General features: G+C 38.3%; 1 protein-coding gene and 1 long non-coding RNA gene across 5 annotated transcripts in view; both read left to right on the top strand.

Moving 5' to 3' along the window:
- The window catches only part of Ddx6 (DEAD-box helicase 6), a 33,336-nt gene extending 23,086 nt beyond the window's left edge, over positions 1-10,250 (top strand). For 2 of the 4 annotated variants that reach the window (XM_004856728.4, XM_021237668.2), the window contains exons 10-14: positions 656-772; positions 2,947-3,010; positions 6,152-6,253; positions 7,577-7,759; positions 9,518-9,784. In XM_004856728.4, coding sequence (XP_004856785.1) covers positions 656-772; positions 2,947-3,010; positions 6,152-6,253; positions 7,577-7,752 — 459 coding nt within the window. In that variant the 3' untranslated portion in view covers positions 7,753-7,759; positions 9,518-9,784. Of the gene's footprint in view, positions 1-655; positions 773-2,946; positions 3,011-6,151; positions 6,254-7,576; positions 7,760-9,517 lie in introns of all 4 variants that reach the window. The other 2 variants (XM_004856729.4, XM_004856727.4) reach the window with 2 other exon arrangements.
- A 5,559-nt stretch (positions 10,251-15,809) lies between these two features.
- LOC147827941 (uncharacterized) lies at positions 15,810-17,326 on the top strand. Its single transcript, XR_015451686.1, has 2 exons — positions 15,810-15,957; positions 17,096-17,326. It is a non-coding gene; the product is annotated as an uncharacterized LOC147827941 (long non-coding RNA).
- The last annotated feature ends 2,985 nt before the right edge of the window (positions 17,327-20,311 follow it).

Here is a 20,311-nt window from a genome sequence, read left to right as displayed (position 1 = left end):
CTTGATTTGATTCTCATGTGATGAACAAGTATTCTTTTCACAGTTGTGATGCCATATTTTTCAATTTTTTGTGCTTTTTACTGATTTCACTGTTTAAAATGATTTCTACACTTTGTGTTGAAGTGTAGTGCCCATTGCTTCAAGCACAAGACCAAGCCTTGCAGAAAAGATGGTTTTGTATGTTTTTTACAGACCTTAGTTAGAGTGGTTTGAAGTATGAATGTGTTAAGATATCCTAAAGTGGAAACACACATAAAACAAGATTATATATGCATATGTTGATTTAAAAGATTGTGACCAAAAGCTCACAGGAATCTAGCCCTGTGTTTTTCCCTAGAAGTAATGCTTGCCTCTGTATTTGCTAACTCAGTGTTTGCAATGACTTTATAGAACATACAAATGTGGATAATGAGAATCAACTGTGTTTTACTCTCATAGGCAATTATGTGGCCCTTCTGAAATACACTCATCTAGAATAAAATACACATCAATATCTGTAACTATTAAGTCATATTTAAAGGTTTTACAACCTTCTATATCTCTCCTGTCATAGGATTCTAGACTGTGTTTTAAACATTTGTTTGCCAGTTAATATATTCAAGATTTTGCAAGACACATAAAGATTTGGTTTTTTTGTTGTTTTTTCTGTGCTCAGCTTCAGATAAACCAGTCAATCATTTTCTGTAACTCCTCTCAGAGAGTTGAATTGCTAGCCAAGAAGATTTCTCAACTGGGTTATTCTTGCTTCTATATTCATGCTAAAATGAGGCAGGTGAGTATAAAACCTAGGAACTGATTTTTTTTTTTTTTTTGGTACCAGGGATCAAACTCAGGACCTTGTGCTTGTAAGGCAGGCAGCGGCACCACTGAGCTAAATCCCTGGCCCAAGGAACTGATTTAAAAAAAAAAAATCTTTTAGCTAACTCCCTGGGATTTAATTGTCTAAAAGCAAAATAGGAGTATTAGTACATATTTGTACCTTACAAGTTTGTTAGGAAGATTGAAAACAGTACATGAGTGAGTACTTTGTAAGCAATAAAAAGTATATAAAAGTGAAATTTAATTGTCTTTCCTAGGTAATCTTTAGATTTCATTACAGAAAACATTGCTATAGATTTTTAACTTAAATATAGTAATCCCCCCTCATCTGAGAGGGATATGTTCAAAGATATCCCAATATATGCATACAATTCCAAATAATACCAAACCTGTATATACTGGGTTTTTTTGTGTGTTTATCTGTGATAGTTTAATATATAAATTGTATAGTAAGAGATTGATAACAGTTAATAAAATTAGAATAATTTGTTTACTATAATAAAGTGAACTTCTAAAAGTAATCTTAACGGAACAAAACTCACCCTTCCTGTAATGATGCAAGCTGATTCTTCGCCTGTGTGATGTAGGGAGGTGAATAATGTAGACATTGCCAGTGATTTAGCTTTAACTACATAAGGGTTACTTAACACAACAAATGGTAATACCATGTCAGTTAGGCTGATAATCAAAAGAGCTAAGTGATATAGATAGTGAGCAGTAGACAGAAGGATGGTTCACATTCCAGACAGGGTGATGTAAGACTTCATCACACTCCTCAGAAAGGTATGCAGTTTAATTTAGGAATTATTTCTGGGGTTTTCCATGTAATGTTTTGAGCTGAGGTTGACTAGAAAAATCATGGAAAGTGAAATCAAGGATAAGGCTGAACTACTGTATATGGTCACTAAGCTAACAGATTTTTTTTTCATGAAGTTTATTGGTACATTTTAGGTATACAATATAGTTAGATTCATCATTAGGATCTTGTACCTTTACATGATGTATCTTGGTTCTTATTTTTTCCCCATTCTCCTGCCCTCCCTTCACCTCCTCCACCCCTCCCTATTTACAAAGACTTTGTTTCCATTTTTTTCTTTTCTCATATTTTTTCTTTTCTTTCCTTTCCCCTACCCCTCCCACTTCCCCTACCCCTTTAGACTTTTTCTTCCTATTTCACATTATCAGTTATACTTTTTTTTTTTGGATACCAGTGATCAAACTCAGGTCCTTGCACTTGCGGGGCAGGTGGCGGCACCACTGAGCTAATTCCCTGGCCCTCAAGTATACATTTTGATCCTTATTTACACTTTCAGTTTTTCATACCAGAGAAACTATTCAATATTTACACATGTGTGTCCTATTTATTTCACTTAAGAGTATCGCCTCAATGTGCATCCATTTAGCTATAAATGTCTCTAGTTTCTTGTTCTATAGCTGAGTAGTTCTTCATTTTATAAAAAAAAAACACTCCTTGTTTATCCAGTCTCCAGTTCATGGGCAAGTGGGCTGTTTCCAAGTTTCAGTTATTACAAACAAGCTAACAGATTTTTATCTTTTATCTGCCTTAAGAAAAGGATGTCTCAGGGCTGGGGATTTGGCTCAGTGGTTTCACCGCCTGCTGCGCAAGCAGAAGGATCTGAGTTCGATCCCTGGCACCAAAAAAAAAAAAGAAAGAAAGAAAGAAAGAAAGAAAGAAAGAAAAGGATGTCTCAAAGGCTGGGGATGTAGCTCAGTGGCACCACGCCTGCCTGGCAAACGCAGGGTCCTAAGTTCAGTCCCTGGTACGGAGAGGGGGGTGTCTCTAAATTTCATAATGTGTTTTAACAAATAATTCAAAGCTTTGACAAGACATCTTTTTTTTTTTTTTGGTACTGGGGATCGAACTCGGGTCCTTGCGCTTGCAAGGCAGGTGGCAGAACCACTGAGCTAAATCCCTGGCCCTCGAAACATCTTTTATAAGAAGACAATTTCTGTAGACTAACCAAAAGGTTTAGAATTTACATTTGGTTTTAAAAGAAGGTTAATGCCACAAATTTGGGTTATAAAAACTGCTTGGATAGGGAAAACAATGAAAATTTTGGGATATGTTTAGGTTTTAATCAAATGGAATATATTGGTTTTTCCTAGGAACATCGAAATCGTGTATTTCATGATTTCCGAAATGGCTTATGCCGCAATCTTGTTTGCACTGGTAAGTATTTTTGGATTTCTTTTACTCATTGTTTTTCTCCCTATTTCTGGGTTGCTTTCTTTGTATCACATAGTGTAGCCTGTGACATAGTCCATCAGACCCTACTGCCACATTTAGAGTTCTGAACTCTAATAAACATCTAAAATTGGGCCCCATATCTGAATCTGCAAAAGACTTGTATTGGTATGCATACTTAATCTGATTTTTTTTTTTTGTACCAGAAATCAAACTTGGGACCTTGCGCTTGCGAGGCAGGCGGTAGAACCACTAAGCTAAATCCCCGGCCCTACTTAATCTGATATTTAAACTAGTTTTCGGATTTGTATTTTCTGAATAGTTTTAGCATGCAAGAGTGAGCTACACAAAGTGAATTTATCCTCTGACACTGCCTGTGTTTTAGAAATTGTCTTTTTGGGGTTTTTCCCCAGAAGCAGACTAGTATGCTGAGGGTGTAGGGGTTAGGTAGTAAGATCAGACAAAGGAAATGGATTCATTACCCTCCCATCTCTATACTGGAAGTATACTGGTATGAGATTAATAATCTAGGCTTCTGGGGAAAGAGAATTTGGAGTTATTTAATCTGTATATATTTCCTTCCTTCTTTCTTTCCTTCTTTGTTTCTTTCCTTTCTTTCTTTCTTTCCTTCTTTCTTTTCTTCTTTCTTTTCTTTCTTTACCGGGCATGGAACTCAGGTCCTTGTACTTTGGAACCACTGAGCTAAATCCCTAGCCCTTAATCTGTACATATTTGATGAATTTTTGCATATTTATATACCCATCAAACCAGATAAAGATTTCAAAGGTTCATGACAGGGCCATAATTCATGTATCTCACTGTTGGGCAGCTTGGGTCCCATCAGGCAGCTTTTTATTAATTTTATTAGTAAAAATATGGATAAAATGATTAGATCTGTAGGAACATGTTAAAATGTTTCAGAAATCTGAATTTTTATTAAAATGCTGTTCTGAAAATAAACTCCCAACATTTTTCTACCAGAATTAAATTTTAATTCACAAGAATCAAAGGGCTGGAGTGTAGCTCAGTGGTAGAGGTTATGACTAGCTTTTGTGAGACCCTAGGCTTGATTCCTACCACCACAAAAAGAAATCAAGAAAATGACTAAAAAAAATGATTCAGATACTTTTATCTTTCACTACCCTATATCTGAAATTACAATTAATTGAAGCTGTGACTATATACATTCTTTTTTACTTTATTAGCAGGCCTGACCTGTAATATATTGAAGTCCTTGAACTATATCTGATATAGTGGAAAAGATACTAAACACACAGATTTTTTAAGGTTAGGTTCCAAATCCTCATCTTTTTTTGACTTTTAATTCTGACCTAGGCAAGTTATATTTTCTTTTATGCTATTTTTTTTTTTTTGGATAATGGAAGTACCTTATAAACTGAATTTTAAATATCTGTTGTAGTTCATTCATTTAACAGATTTATTTACTCTGCTAATTACTTAGCTAGGTGTTATACAAATATACTCTAATTTTATATGTATTTTAAACACATGCACATATATAAACGTACATTGTAAAATATATGTGTATAATACATATCTTTATTATATACTATATATATTTTTCTTGCCCTTGGGGAACCCATTATCTAAAGGAGATAGTTTATCAGTGAACTACTTTTGAGTTAATCAGATTCAGAATGTATAGGAAATAAGAGGTGGCATTTGCCATCAGGCAGTCCTCTGTTAGAGAATGAATTTTTGTCTATTAAGAAAAGAAATTTTGCGGAGTTAGGGAGATAGCTCAGTGGTATAGGGCTTGGATGCAGGCACAAGATGCTGGTTTGATCTCCAGAGCAAAAAAAAAGTTGAAGTTCATTAAGTTCAATGCCCACCATCCAAAAAAGTTTGTAGTACTTAATAGTAGTGTACTTGCACATTGATGTGAATTGCTAACATTAGTTAATTGGTTTATTTTTAATCATTACTTCCAGTGTTGCTCTCAGATAAGTTTGAAGTGATAGTGCTTTCTCCTTTCTGATTTTTCAGAAGTTACATAATGTCATTAAATAAATGCTATATAACATAGTATGTCTGAAATGTATAAATAATCATATAAAAGCATTAAGGCAAAGCTTGCACACATTTTCTATAAAGTGTCAGATAGTAAATATTTTAGAGTTTATACCCCATGTGGCATTTTTCAGTATGCGTTCAACTCTGTCATTGTAGCTCAAAAGTGTCCTTAGACAATACATAAATCAATGGGGGAGGTTGTATTGGAATAATACTTTATTTGGGCCAAATTCATAAGGAAGTAATGATTTACCTATGTGAGGTATGAATAGTAAATAATTCAAAGTGTTCTTTTGTTTCATTTTTAGAGATAAAGTCTTGCTATGTTGAATTCATTTTGTAGCCCAGGCTGGCCTGGAGCTCGAAGTGATCCTCCTGCCTCAGCCTCTTGAGTGCTGGGATTACAGGAGTGTGTCACCACACCCAGCTGGAAACCTAGTTCTTGTCTTATTGTCTTTGCTCATTTTTCAGTTTGAAATAGTAGAGTAGTTGTAGAATAGAAAGGAGTAGACAGGATTTGCATGTTGGCTTATTTCTGGTCATTTAGCAGAATGGGATGAAAGAATTCTAAAAAAGCATAATGATTAGTGAAATTACCTCTTTTCAAAGTGTTATAGTTATATAAATCTGGGATTAACAATTAGAAAATGGACAAAAAAATTCATGGTATCTTTCTACCATTTTTTAAAAACTTCTTACAGGACTTGGAAGAGATAACTTCTAAGCAGAAATTTGCTTCTGATAAAGTAAATGAAAGGTAATGCTAGGAACTTGCAAGTTTATTGGAATAACTGAATGAAATGAACAGACTTAGGCTACACTAGAAGTAGATATTTTTAAAGTATTGAGGGCCAGTCATGGTGTTGCATACCTGTAATCCCAGCAGTCTGGGAAGCTTAAGTAGGAGTATCAAGTTCAAGTCCCACCTGGGGAACTTAGCAAGACCTGTCTCAATTTTAAAAGGGCTGGGGATGTAGCTCAGTGCAAAGGCCCTGGATTCAATCCTTTTTTTTTTTTTTTTTTTTAATGATTGTACCGAAAGGCATGTTTAAATTAAAAAGTATAATGAAAAATTTATTTCCTTTTTTTAAGATCTGTTTACCCGAGGTATTGATATACAAGCTGTGAATGTGGTAATAAACTTTGACTTCCCAAAGCTGGCAGAGACCTATCTTCATCGTATTGGAAGATCAGGTAAGGAAAACGAAGGGGATAATCTTGGTGGAAGTTTTGTAAAAGTATAATCACTAAATTTTGTTCCTTTTGAAATAATATATCCTAGTGCAAACACTAATTCAGTTTCATTTTTATGACTAATTTCTACTTCTAAATCAGTTATTGTCTTAGTTATTTCCTTGTTACTGAGACAAAATACCCAGCACCCCAAGCTAAAGGAAGAAAGGTTTATTTTAGCTCACAGTTTGTTGGCTAGCTCCAAGGCAGAGCAGCATGGAAGGGGAGAAACAGTCCATGGCAGAGCAGGCAGAAGAAGGCAGCAGCAAGCCTCCCTTTATATTCCATCCAGGCTGTAAGCCTACTAGTAGGTGCCACCAACATCCAGGGTGGGCCTTCCCATTATCCATACCTAGAACAATGCTAAACCAGCCAGTGGACTAAATTAGTTATCACACACCCTTAATCCCTTAGATCCAGCCACCTCCCAAAAGCTCCACCTATGAGTACATGAGGCTTTGAGGGGACATCTAGATATAAGCCATAACAATTATTTTTCAAAGTTAAAATAACTTTACTATGTACTTAATGTGAGGTAAAGTAACACATGAAAACTGAACTTACTAGATGGCTACAATTTATACTGTTCACCATGTGTATTTTGGCAGCTTGATACAAATGAACATGCATTTCATCATCTGAATATAAGTAGGATTGAGGGTGTAGCTCCGTGGTGGTGCACTTGCTTAGCTTGCACAAGAAGGACTTGGTTTCCATTCCCAGCACTGTCAAAGAAAGGACAAATAAAGTACAACTGTTCCTCAGTATCCATGGGAGATTGGTTCCAAAATTCCCTGCAAATATCAAAGTCTGGGTACTTAAGTCTCACATAAAATGCATGGCTTTTGCGTATAACCTATGTTTATCCTCCCATATATTTATAAATCTTCTCTTGCTTGCATATAATACCTAACAATGAGAATACTATGTAACAAGTTATTATAGTTATTGTACTGTATTGTTTAGGGATCAGTGACCAGAAAAGATAGATATATGTTCAGTACAGCAGAAATTTTTTCCATATATTATTTTCTATGTGCAATTGGTTGAATCAACCAATGTAGATCCTACAAATACAGGAAGCCAGCTGTACTACTTTGTGTTGTAAAACCTGAAGTTGTAGGGTAATGTGTGTATAAGGAGACCATAAGAAGTATTTTCTTATATTCAGGATGGCACTAAAGAGAAATACTAATCCTGTGTGCTTTTGCCATTTACAGGCACATGCATGTTGATTTTTGTATTTAACTCATTTTTAAAATTATTAAACACATTTATCTTTAGGTCGCTTTGGTCATCTTGGCTTAGCCATCAACTTGATCACATATGATGATCGCTTCAACCTGAAAAGTATTGAGGAGCAGCTGGGAACAGAAATCAAACCTATCCCAAGCAACATTGACAAGAGCCTATATGTGGCAGAATACCACAGCGAGCCTGTAGAAGATGAAAAACCATAACAAGCATGTACGTACCTCGTAACAGTGAAGTGAGTGAAAACTTTAAATAAAGGAAAGAAATTACATCCTCTTTCCTGGGGGAAATTTAACATCACCATATATAATTGCCATATAGGATAAAATACGTATTAGCATAAGTAGCAGACATCTCATGGTTGAGGAATTGGTATCATTAGAGAATACAAGCAGTACCTCAGTTCATGAGCTTACTCTTCCACAATTCTGCTTGCAAACTGAACTCGATGAGAACTGAATCAAATTTCCCCATACAGTCAACATTGAACCTAATGATTGAATTTGATTTCATTTTTTGTTCAATTTGGATTGTGAACAGAATTGTGGAAAGAATTAAGTTCATGAACCAAGGTACTTCTATATGTTAATGCTGTTCTGCAATGCAGCCTCCTGTTTAATGTGGTAGGTGAGCACTAAAGATGAATTTGGGGTCCCAAAATGATGATGGTAAAAATCTCCGATGGTAATTTGGATAAGAAAATACTTTCTGCTCTTCCTCCCCGCCCCAAAGTCATCTCTATTTTTAGAATTCTTAATTTCTATCAGATGCATTAATAAATTGGATAACATTGCCTATAATACCTAGTTCCAAATGTATAACAAGGTTATGAGGATGGCTGTCTTTTTAAGTACTCATTCTGATTTCCCACACATCTTTATCCTATTAGGTGGGGGACTGAAGATCCAACCTCATGGGCACTCACCACCGAGCAACATCTCCAGCTGTTTTTTTTTTGGTACCGGGGATCGAACTCGGGACCTTGTGCTTGCAAGGCAGGCGGCGGCACCACTGAGCTAAATCCTCGGCCTCCCACTATTTTTTGAGACAGGGTCTTGCCAAGTTGCTCATGCTTGGGCTTACCTCCTGCCTGAGCCACCTCAGTAGCTGGGGATGCAAATGTGTACCATACCTGGCTTCTTTCATCTTTGCTTGACACTTAGCTTCTGATTAGAAATTCAGGCTGAGCACAATGACACACACTTAAAATGCCTGCTACTCAGGATGAGGCAGGCAGGAGAATTGAGAGATCAGAGCCAACCTGGGCAGCTTGGCAAGACCTTTGTCTCAAAAAATAAAAAGGGCTGGAGATGCAGCTCGGTGGTAGAATGCATCCATGAGGCCCTGGGCTCAATCTCTAGTACCACCAAAAATAAAAAGAAAGAAGTGCCCAAAACAAAGTTCAGCATGAAGCAATGTAAGCTATTTCAGGTTTCCCTAAGAAAGATCTGATTTAATTTACAGATGATAGCCTCCAAATTACAGAGAATGTCTTGCCTATTATTGTAGCTTGAAGAATTTTTCATGGGCTGGGGATTTAGCTCAGTGGTTCTGCTGCCTGCCTCGCAAGTGCAAGGTCCTGAGTTCAATCTAGTACCAAAAAAAAAGAATTTTCAAATTACTCTTCATTTTAGCATTTTTTCCTAAGATATAAAACACAAAACCTTTGGACAAACAAAACTAGCCATATATTGCTAGTACTTTGGCAGACCATTCAGTTCGTGTAAGATAAATATTTTTCCCCTTAAGTCATTATGAATGAGGGCTACCAGTCCCCAGAACTTGAGAATCTCATTCTATCGCAGAGATGCCTAGGAAAAATTGCTTAATTGTAACCAGTACATTCTGCAGTGGTAAAGACTCAGTGGAAATTACTAGAGGATTCGGGATGAGGATTGTGAAAACTTACGTATTGTAGTTTTTTATTACTTTCACAAATGTTAATTTTAGGTTTCTTTACTCTTTCTGTAGGCTTTGACAAACTACAGAAGGCTCCTTTGGATCTGTGACACATCTTTTTTGGGGGGTGGTCTTCTCTTTGTGGGTTTTTCATCTTTTATTTTGGAACTATGAAGACTTAAAAGAGCTCAGACATTTTTCTTTTTTAACTGGTGAAGAGAAAACTGAAAAGAAGGAAAATACCTTTTTTGTTCTACTTGTTTGCACTGTGTGCTGACTGAACATTAGTTGCACTAACTGCTGGTTTTTTAAAAATGTTTTCTGGGGAAAGGGACAAGGAAGGAGGAAAAGAAGAGAAGGGGAGAAACCCTAAAAAGAGAAGAATCTTGATGAACACACAAGCTTGTCTACAATTTTGAAATTCTCCAACAGCTGACTCTTGAGTGCATTTCAACTTCTCCGTGATTACTCATCCGTTTTTTAAGCCTGAAGAGCTTATTACTTATTTGTGCGAAGTGCCTTATGCTATGAGACCATTCAGAATATCATCTTTTAGACACAGCCCAAGGAATTAACAGAGTAATTTCTTCATTTTTTTCCCCTTTTCTTTTTAAAAAATTTTTGTCTGTTCATTTTGGTTTCACATTGAAGTCTCTCTTCCCTTTCTACCCAGTACTCAAGCCCAGGGCTGGAAGATGAAACTTACTAGTAATGTTAAGTACCATTTTTATTTTCTTTATGTGGAGGAGTTGATATGCAACTGCAGTTCATCCGCACTGTAAATACATGTATTTAAGAAAACAATCCCAAGTAAAAATTTCTTCTGGGCTGAGTAGATATAACATCATCGCTCCCAAAGGAAAGAGCAGTCTGTCATTGCAGGAGCCATATGACAAGCCTTTGTGCTCTATAGCAGAACACTAAAGACTGGTTTACATACGCCTCCATTAGCAGTATGGCACTTGATGTGTAGACATGTCAGAGCCTCGACCCTCTTTCCTCTGTGGCAAAGCGCGTCCCATAGAAAATTGGGTGTGTATACTTGTATAAACTTTGTAAATAAGTTTTTTTCTGGGTTCACATATATATATATATATATATATATATACATATATATATTATTTTTTTTTGGATGAAGGTTGCTGGGATTAAGGGGATTAGAGTGATTATGGGAGCAGCAAAAGATGAGAGGGGCTCAGTTTTCCGCAACACTACATTCTCAAAAAGTCCTTTGGCCTCTTACTGTAGAGAGCAGACCTCAATGGGGACCCTGTGTAAGAAAAGGGACCCAGAAGTCTGGGATGCACTGTTTGCTGCCATGCTGTCTCATTATATGGAACAGTCTTAACCAGAGAGCAAGAAAGCTTTAAAAATCTATAATCAAGATGAATTTTTAAGAAGCTCTCTGATTTTGCATTTCCCTTTCTAAAAGAGCAACTTTCAAACTGCAGAAGGGAGCAAAGATTAATCTACTTTGCAGTATGAGAATTCAGTTGAGTGGCAGCATCTTTGAGTAGAATATGTATAAAGCATGAATTTGCATTTCAGAATATTTAGCCAGTACCAGCTTTGGCAGTGTTAGCAGTTCTGGAACTTAATTTTCTGTGGGTCATCTCCTGTAGTGTTACAAGTGTGTTGCCCTCTGCCCATGTAAACTTGCAGGCATGGGCAACCCAAGAGCTGTTAACTTTCATGCTACAGAAAGCTGCTTGCCATCCTCTTGCGTTGTTGACAAGAATCTTTACCTGTCATTTCGCATTGTAAATTGCTGGCAAATGCTTAACAGTCAATAGTGTTGCTTTAAATTGTGCCCCTCCCAACATGCTTGATGTTTGGCCTGATCTCCAGGCAAAAGGCGTGAGATGAATCAAAACCAGTGAACTTTTTTTTTTTAATGTTTTTAATTCCCTTTTAACCCACTGTACTAGGTCAATCAGGAGTCATCTAGGAAAAAAAAAGCAAAACATAAAATTAAAAAAAAATTGATTTCCATATTCTGTCCTTTCTCAAAACCCTAAAATATTACAAGATAAACCCTGCATATGCTTTCATGCTTAACTCATCTGGATAAAGAAATCAATTATTTGAAGTTGCTTTTTTGACTCTGCCTAGTTCTAAGTAAAACTATTTGCAAGTTACCCAAAATTCCTTGAGGATCAAAATCCTACAGATGTCTCCTGATCAGACATGACATAGCCCTGACTCTTTAACTGTAGAAAGAGCTGCATAGTACAAACCCTAAAAAGAGCAAGGTTATTTCTTTGGAATCCAACTCAACTTACCCAGTGTTGGTTACTAAACACAAATCCTAATTAAGGACATTAAATTTTATCTTTTTTCCAGGGAGGGGTAAGGGTGGGGACTTAAAAGGTGTCATCTTTTAACCAACAAATCTTGCCCTTGTACTGATGCAGCTTTCTCCCCCACTTCTAGCGAGAGAAGAGGGATCATTCTTGTAAAAGCAAGGAGTATAAATGTAATTGTATATCTCGCTAGAAAATGGGCGACTAAACAAAAAGTGCAGTCTCCTTGTCAACCTTAGACTGCTCTGCCTGGTGCCACATGCCTGTTGGGTCCCTCTTAAAGCACAGACTTAAAATTGAAAGTATTACTGAAGTACAGCCTCTGATGAGGAGTGGCACTTAAAACTATCTGGGATGCCAGGATTGGACACTATCCTTTAATGAGGCAGCTGTCCAGTTTTGGTGCTTGACTCAAATAGGAATTGTTAAAGGAAAGATGCTCTAATGACTAGGTCAAGCCTAGTCTTTTTTTTTTTTTTTTTTTTATCCCTCAAAATAAGAATTGTTACTTTTGGAAATTGTCTTTAGATTCTAATATTGGATTTGTTTCTAAGTAATGGTTATATATATTTTTTCCAGTGGTTCATTTAGATAAGAAATAGTCCCTATAGTAAAACTATATCCAACTCATGTTCTGAAGGTGAAAGAAGCTATTGCCTTTACTTGAGAGTGGAATAAGTTTATCCTAAAAGATTGTTCTCAGGAAGAAGTAAGAAAGAGGAAAACCTAAATATATTTCGGAATTATTTTCAAGTTGGTCCCAGCATTGATGAACATAGGGTTGGCCCAAAAATGTTGGGGTGGGGTGGGTGGTTATCAGTATTGATTTTCAGAATGAGATGGGAGCATCTTTCCCTAGTCACTTGCTTTGTGTTTGATACCATCATACTGGGTTAGAACAAGATGACTCAGCACAAAGCCTTGAGTGTAGATTGTTGGAATCAAAACATCTCATTCTGATCACTTGATTTAATTTTTTTTTTTTTAAATAACGGGTGGGAGGGAGGGTACCATGTCCCCAAAAGGGAGGGTGTCTGCACTAAGGATTTAGAAACACTTTGGAAGCTCATAATAACCTCATCAGAAACTGCCTTTAGCCACACTCCTGACCTACTAGATGAGTAACAAAAAGATAAGTTCTTGGGAATTAAGCCATGTTATTTTAATTTGCTGTGTTTTTTTCAATTGTCATATGTATCTTTAAAATTGTTACTGTGGAATCATTTTCTTGCCAAATAGCTTTGTCAGGCAAAATTATTGACCTCATAGGAACTAAAATAAGTCAGCTTTTTGGTGAACTTAGGTGGACTTTCGAGACCTTGTACTTTATATTCATAAAGGGTTTTTTGTTTTGTTTTGTTTTGTTTCTTTACTCCAAAGGAAAATCTAAACTCTTCTCTCATCCTAAAACTCATCTTTAGGGTAAAGAGTTAAGTGTCCAAAGGTTGTCAGAGTTCATGAGGTCAGAGGGAGCTAGCCTGGCACCTGGACTCTGCCCCTCCATAACTGACAGATTCTAACAGAAGTGTATTTAAATTCTCCAGTAGCTGATGCTGGGCAGGGCAAGGGAGGGGTAGGGCTGGGTTGTTAAGATACAGGCTCCTGTATTTTAACCAGTGGTTGTTGGGGAGGGGTGCCTGGAGAAAACAAAGTTACTTCCCTTTTTTTTGAAACAAAACAAACTTTAAAAAATGTAATTTTTGTTCATTAAAAACGGGAGAAAATTCCAGTGTCCCTAGCCACAAGGGACCAGTTCCACTGAGAAGTGAACAGTGGGAACTCAAAATTTTGAAAACATTTAGGAAAAGAGAAAATTGGCTTTCTGTTAATTGGCAAGTGTTCCAGTGGGGCTCTGTTTTTGTAGGGATGTGTTATGTTGTATGTACGTGTATGTGGACCAGAGTCTGCTGAGTTTTATAAGGTTCAGAAAAATGGTTGGAAAAATCTTGATTTTTGTTAATTTATCTCAATAAAAGCCCACTGGAACTCCAAATATGTGTGCTGTATGTCTTTAAGAATAGGCTGTGTTGGGGCAGAGGCTTTAGCTCAGTGGTTCCGCTGCCTGCCTTCCTCACAAGCACAAGGCCCCGAGTTCAATCCCTGGCACCAAAAAAAAAAAAAAAAAAGGCTGTGTTTAGGAATCTGAGTTTGAAAACATTATTCACATAGTGAAATAGGCATTCTCAACATTATTCCTGTGAGCCCAGTGAGTGAAATGTGAGTGTTCTTTCATCTGTCCTAAATGGCCTATTGCCTTGTCCTGATGGTTTTCTTAGCCAAATAGAGAACTAAGATAATCGTTTGGAAAGGAGAGATGATCTACTGTATGTTGAGAGATTCTTAGTCATTACCTCCCAGAATTGTTATCAGGTATAAAGCTGAATTCACCCACAAAAACTTACTACAGGACTACAAAGCAGTGAGAGAAGTCGAAAGATCCAAATGAGTGAGGTGCTGAAGCCTCCACATGTTGTCCTTAGCACTCCACCCAAAAAAACAACTGTACTTATAATACAATTTAATCTTAATACAGTCAGTTTGATCTTGAAATCAGAACCATTTTTAACTAATCCCAGCAGGCTTTTTTTTTTTGTAGCTATCTACGTATTGATTAATCCTAAATTACGCCTTAACTTTGTAAGAACAGAATTGGAGGACTACCTAATTTGAAGATGCACTAAGGTTACAGTAGTCAAGAACAGTGTGGGTATTGGCGAAAAGATTGACTTGTGTATTGTAGAAAGCCAAAAAATAGGCATACACAAATAATGATTTTGTGTCACAATTGCAAAGACAATTCAATGGAGGAAGGATCATTTTCAACAAATGGACAGCTGGGCACCAAATTACAAAAACAGTCTTTACAGTTTGTGCCTTAAAAGGTGTGATGGTGCCCACCTGGAGTCCCAGCTGCTTCAAGGGCTGAGGCAGGAGGATCCTTTGGAGCCCAGGAGTTTCAGACAAGCCTGGACACCAAGAACCCTGTCTCTTCACACACACAAATAGATCTAAAGGTTAAAAAACTTAAAACTTATAGAGAAAAACAGGATAGAATCTATGACCTATGAGCAAATAGCTGTAAGTGCTATGCAGAAGATTGGTAAGCAGTTTTGAGCCGGCCACGGTTGTACACACCTGTAATCCCAGCACTTGAGGCTGAGGAGGAAGATCACTGAGCAAGGCCAGCTTGGGCTACAAAGTGAGTTGAAAGCCAGTCCGGATTGTATAGCGAGACCCTGACACCAAAAAAAAAAAAAAAAAGTTTTAAACATTCTTGCCAATTAAGTGAGATATGGGGAATGTAGAACAAGTAGTATCTTAACAAAGACTTTAGTTCCAGTACACTCAGAATTTAAGGAGATTGTCCAGCTCTTACAGCTTGAGAATGGAAAAGTCCAATCGAGTAACATGGTTCCAGGTCTGTTCTTTGTGTATACAGTCTCAAGCCATACATATGGTCAGCCCAAGGGGCAAAGAATGTATGTGAACTCCGTGTTCCTGCACAGTCTGTTGCGGGGTCACATTTCCTTGGAGACACTGTAGGAGAGTCTGTGTTCCACTCAGCTAATGTAATTATGGGACATAGTGTATGGGGATGTGTTTCCTCCCCACGTCTGTTCTCAGCTCACTCCAGACATTTGACCTATGTGGATCACATTAGCACTTCCTCTGCCTGGCTTCCATTGGGTTTGCTCAGAAAGGATTCAACCACAGAAAATCAGAGAGAAGTAGAAGGTTCTCTAGTGTCCCAATCAGAGTTTGGGTTCCTCCAATTCCCTCTGTCAAGACTGCCTCACAGGCCAGGCATGGCAGTGCATGCCTGTAATCCCAGCACTCAGGAGACTGAGGCAGGAGGATTGCTGCAAGTTCAAGGCCTGCCTGAGGTACATAGCGAGACCCTGCCTCCAAAAAAAAAAGGCTAAGTGGAAGCAACTAGAACTACCTCTAATTACCAAAGTAGTAAGCCAAAAGTAATGCTACCACATTTCTCGAAAAGTTGAAGAAGTCAGTCCTATCAGTAAAGACTCAAGATGCATTGTTGATGGTTCCTACTATATCTCCATTCAATGCAGTATTTGCTTTGTGCAGAGGACATGGAGAGTGGCAGTGAATTGTAATCAGGAAGCAATGCCAACTGCTGTTTCAGAAGTCACTTTTTGTGGAGTTTTTTTTTTTGCCAGAGCGGATCAGCATATCCCCTGCCATCTGGTATGTAGCTATTGATGTAAGCTTTTTTTCTCCAGACCTGATAGTAGCAACAGCCAAAAGTAGTTTGGGTTCAGCTGACAGGCCCAACAACCCAATTTCATCTGATATCAGGGCTCTGTTCTCTCTAACTGGTCTGCACAGCCTTTTTTCACATCTGCAGTCTGTGGGATATGCTGACCCACTCTATCATGGGCACGCGGAGCAAGATGTAGCACCTAGCCTGGATGCTTTAGTAAAACTCAAGCATATCAGAAAATAGGAAATAAAGCACAAACACCCCTTTCTGGGGTTCCGATGGACAGACATGTTGCACCATCCTTAAGTGAAGGACAAATTGCTGCACCTGCCACCTCTTGCCACTAAGAAAAGACAATGCCTAGGAGGCTTCTTAGGATTTTGGAAGTAATGTATACTTTGCTCTATTTGAACCCATTCACTGAGAAATCGGAATTGCTGCCAGTTTTGAGCACAGCCGAGAACAAGAACAGGCTGTGCAACAGGACTGAGCTATATTGTAGGTTGTTCCACCACTTGGGTCTTATGAGTGAGCAGATCCATGATCTCAGTGTCTGTGGCAAATGGGGCTGCTTTATGGAGCCTTTGCCAGACTCCTGTAGGCAAACGACAACACAGAACTTGAGGATTTTGAAAGAGATATCATCCTCTGTTGGTAACTGTTCGCCTTTTGAGACACAATTTCTGGCTTGCTGTCAGGCCTTGGGAGAGCCTGAATTCTTGCTTGACCACCTCACACCTGCTACTTAAAGGAGGCAGGTTTATTTTGGTTCCCACATTTTTAATCCATAGTTGGCTACCTGCCAAGCGAGAACCCATGGCAGGGGGCGGGGGGGGGGGACCCATGGTGAAAGGAACTAGTGGAGGAAAGCTGTTCATATCATGGTGGCCAGGAATCAGAGAAGGGAGCGGGGGATGGGAATAATGCCCTCCAGATCATGTCCCACACTATTCTGACCAGACCCCACCTCCTGACCACATTAGCTATCAGGCTCCAATAATTCATTCACTTTTTAAAATCTCACCTGTGAGCACATGAGGCTTTGGGAGGATATCTGTTGGGAACAATGCTACATAATTCTAGGGAAAAATCATTTGGTTAACCTAGTTCTCTTGCCTACAGCCCAGCTACAGAATAACTCCAGTTTGGCCTCCGGTCACAACTGAGACTTCAGTGATCCAGTGATGCTGTGATTTTTTAGGACAAAAAACATCCTGGGAGAACAAACATCTGTTTAGTTCCTCATTGTTCTTGGACTGTTAACATCTTGTTTACCCAAGATGTACTGAGCTCTCTACAAGCCTTTTGTTACGAGATACTAAATAAAAGATACGAGATACTAAATAAAAGATACGGTAAGCTGGGGGCTTTTGTCTTTGCTGCCCTAAACAACATTGATCAGACCCAAAGCTCAGCTTCTTCTCAGTCTCATTTTTCTACCTTTCCTATAATTCGCCGTGTGCTGCCGTGGCTCACAAGAGACCAAGACTCACTACAGAGGTTCTGATAACGTCCCCTTCCCCTGTTCCCTACAGATATCTAGATGTAAACCATAAATCATAAAAATTACCAACTTAACATATGACCTGAAACTGCCAATTATGAACTGTGTATTTCCTGACTCATCAAGCCATAAGGTAACTTTGGGCTGTGGAGCAGGTCCAGAGGTCTTTTCCCAAGGGAGAGAGACCTCCACCAAGGAGCTCAGCAGCAGTTCCAGTAAGCTAGAAATTCTGGCTGCCCCATCTACTTTGGACTTGTCAAGATAATGAACCAACAGGCGAAGCATTATATTGTGATGATTCTGATTTGAAAAGTGCACTTGAGTTGTGATAACAGAGTGAAAATAAGGAAGACCCTCTGAGGCTACCACATAATATGATGAAAATTAATGGGAAAAATTAACAACTGGATAAAACTACTAACACCCCTGATGGGTGGAAGGGAGTTCAGGGTCATTCCAATAGACAAGGAATCAGTACTAACAAGTGATTACAGAAAACATAGAAAGTGTGGAACGGGTACTAGAAGATAAGAGTTATAAATGCCATTTATGACCATACAACCAAAGACAGGATATATTAATGGAGGTTAACTTCTTTAGTCAAAGAGGGTCTCCACTGAGCTAGAAGAGGCTTCACCGTCATCTGAAGATACAGTGACGTGCAGGAGTTGGTATCCTCTTCTGTGGAGAGGTTTAGAATGCTTCTAAATTTTTGATGGACTGAGTGTTTTCATCAGAAGCATGATTTGGCTATTGTCCTTATTTGGAAGGGAAGTTAAATATGGTTTTAAAACAGATGTGATTGAATGCCAGGTTAACGAGTAGTAAAATGTGGTGGTTTGTAATTTGTCCTCTTAGCTACTGTGAAATTCCATTTCATAAGATCTCTTGTAAAGTTCTCCTTTGGCAGATTTGTACCATTATAAGTTAGCTAAGACTAAAATTACCTTTCTCAGAACCCCCTTCTCTGTTTGCTTCTGGATCAGAGTTGGCCAACAGAAAATTTGCACAAGATTTTGGAGGTGGAACTTGTAGGGAATTCAGTTATACCATCCTCAAATATGTCACTTCGGCATAAAGATCATTTTGACCGGGAGGCAAGTGGGAGTCAACAAATGCAGAATGATGTATTCCCATAGCTTCTGTATCTTACTAAAAGCAGAAACTTCTGAGAACAAGGAGCGTCAGGCCTGGGGATGTAGCTCAGTGGCAATGCGCCTGCCTCACAAGCACAAGGTCCTGAGTTCGATCCCCGGTACCACCAAAAAAAAAAAGCCACATCAAACAAAAAAAGAAGGAGAAAACATATCAACAGGAGAATTTATTCAAAGGAAGCCTGACAGTCCTCAATGGACTCAACAACTCCCCACCCTCCAAGCTGTGGGGATGGCCTATATTCTAGAATAGCAGCATCTGCTTTTCTAAGACCTGAGGGGCTGGTGACCTCTGGACCAGGAGGGTGCAGATTATGAATGGAATGTGCCTGTCTACCAGCCAGTTGGAGTAGATTCACTCCTCAGGTTCAAGGCCTATGACACATACCTAAGTAGCCCCTGTATTCACCTGTCGGTCTCCTCAATGTTGGGGCAATAGTTTATCCTGTGTCCTCACCTCTCTATGGACCCAAATATCCCACAGCAGGAAAACAGATAGCCATAACAGGTTTACCCACACAGTGGTCCACTGCTCAGCAATAAAAATTGGTGAGCTATTAACACATAAAAGGACATAAATGAATCTCAAAATAATTATGATGATTGAAAGAAGTTAGAAGAAAATGGTACATAATTCCCTATAAAACATAAAATTCTGGAAAATGCAAACTAATATAGTAATAGAAAGTGGAACAGTGGTTTGTTGTAGGGGAAGGGTGGAGGTAAGTGGAGGATATAAATGTGCATGAGGAAAATTCTGGGTAAGAGATATGCTCACTTTCTTGATCGTGATGATGGTTTTATAGGCGAATACATAGGTTAAAACTTACCAGACTGTACACTTTAAATATATACAGTATCTCTTTGGTCACTTAAACCTCAATAAAGCTGTAAAGAAAAATACAGAGCAGGGTTTTAATTTCACACGTAAGGAGCTTCCAAGTCACATTCTCTCCTAACAACAAGTGAAAAGCTTTACAGAATGAAAAAACAACTCTTCTTGGCTTAGAGCCATTAGAGAAGGGAACCCAAGACAAACTGCAGCCTCTGAGACGGGAGAGACAGATTCGTGAGGACAGATGCATGAGTAGAAACTGCGTTCTTGTCCATGTTCGTGGATAAGGAGACTCAACACTGTCAAGATGTCAGTTCTTCCTGACTTGAGGTATTGATTCAATGCAATCCCAAATTAAAATCCCAGAAAAGGTTATTTTGTGGATATTGACAAACTAATTCTGAAATTTATATGGAGCAGCAAAAGACCAAACACAGTGACAATTCTGAAGAACAAGTTGGAGGACTGACACACTGAATTTAAGACTTAGCATAAAGCTACAAGAATCAAGGCACTGTAGTATTGGTAAAGAATAGACAAATATGTCAGTGGAACAGAAGAGAGAGCCTAGAAACCGACCCACATGAACAGTCAACTGGTCTTTAACAAAGAAGCAAAGCCAACAAACCACAGGCAAGAAAACAAATTTAGACACAGACCTTAACTTTTCACAAACATTAAATCCGAATGGACCATAGACCTAAATGTAAAACACAAAGCTATAAAACTCCTAGAAGAAAACCTAAATGGCTTGAGTTTCATGACTTTTTTTTCTATTCCTGGGAATTGAACCCAGGGCTGCTTTGCCACTGAGCTACATCTGTGGCCCTTCTTATTTTTTATTT

The sequence above is a fragment of the Heterocephalus glaber genome, unplaced genomic scaffold, assembly GCF_053883595.1.
Source record: "Heterocephalus glaber isolate CG9 unplaced genomic scaffold, H.glaber_assembly_v1.0 deba00001429, whole genome shotgun sequence".
NCBI classification, from domain to species: domain Eukaryota; kingdom Metazoa; phylum Chordata; class Mammalia; order Rodentia; family Bathyergidae; genus Heterocephalus; species Heterocephalus glaber.
Note: the sequence above shows the minus strand (reverse complement) of the source record. Positions and strands in the feature narration are given on the sequence as shown.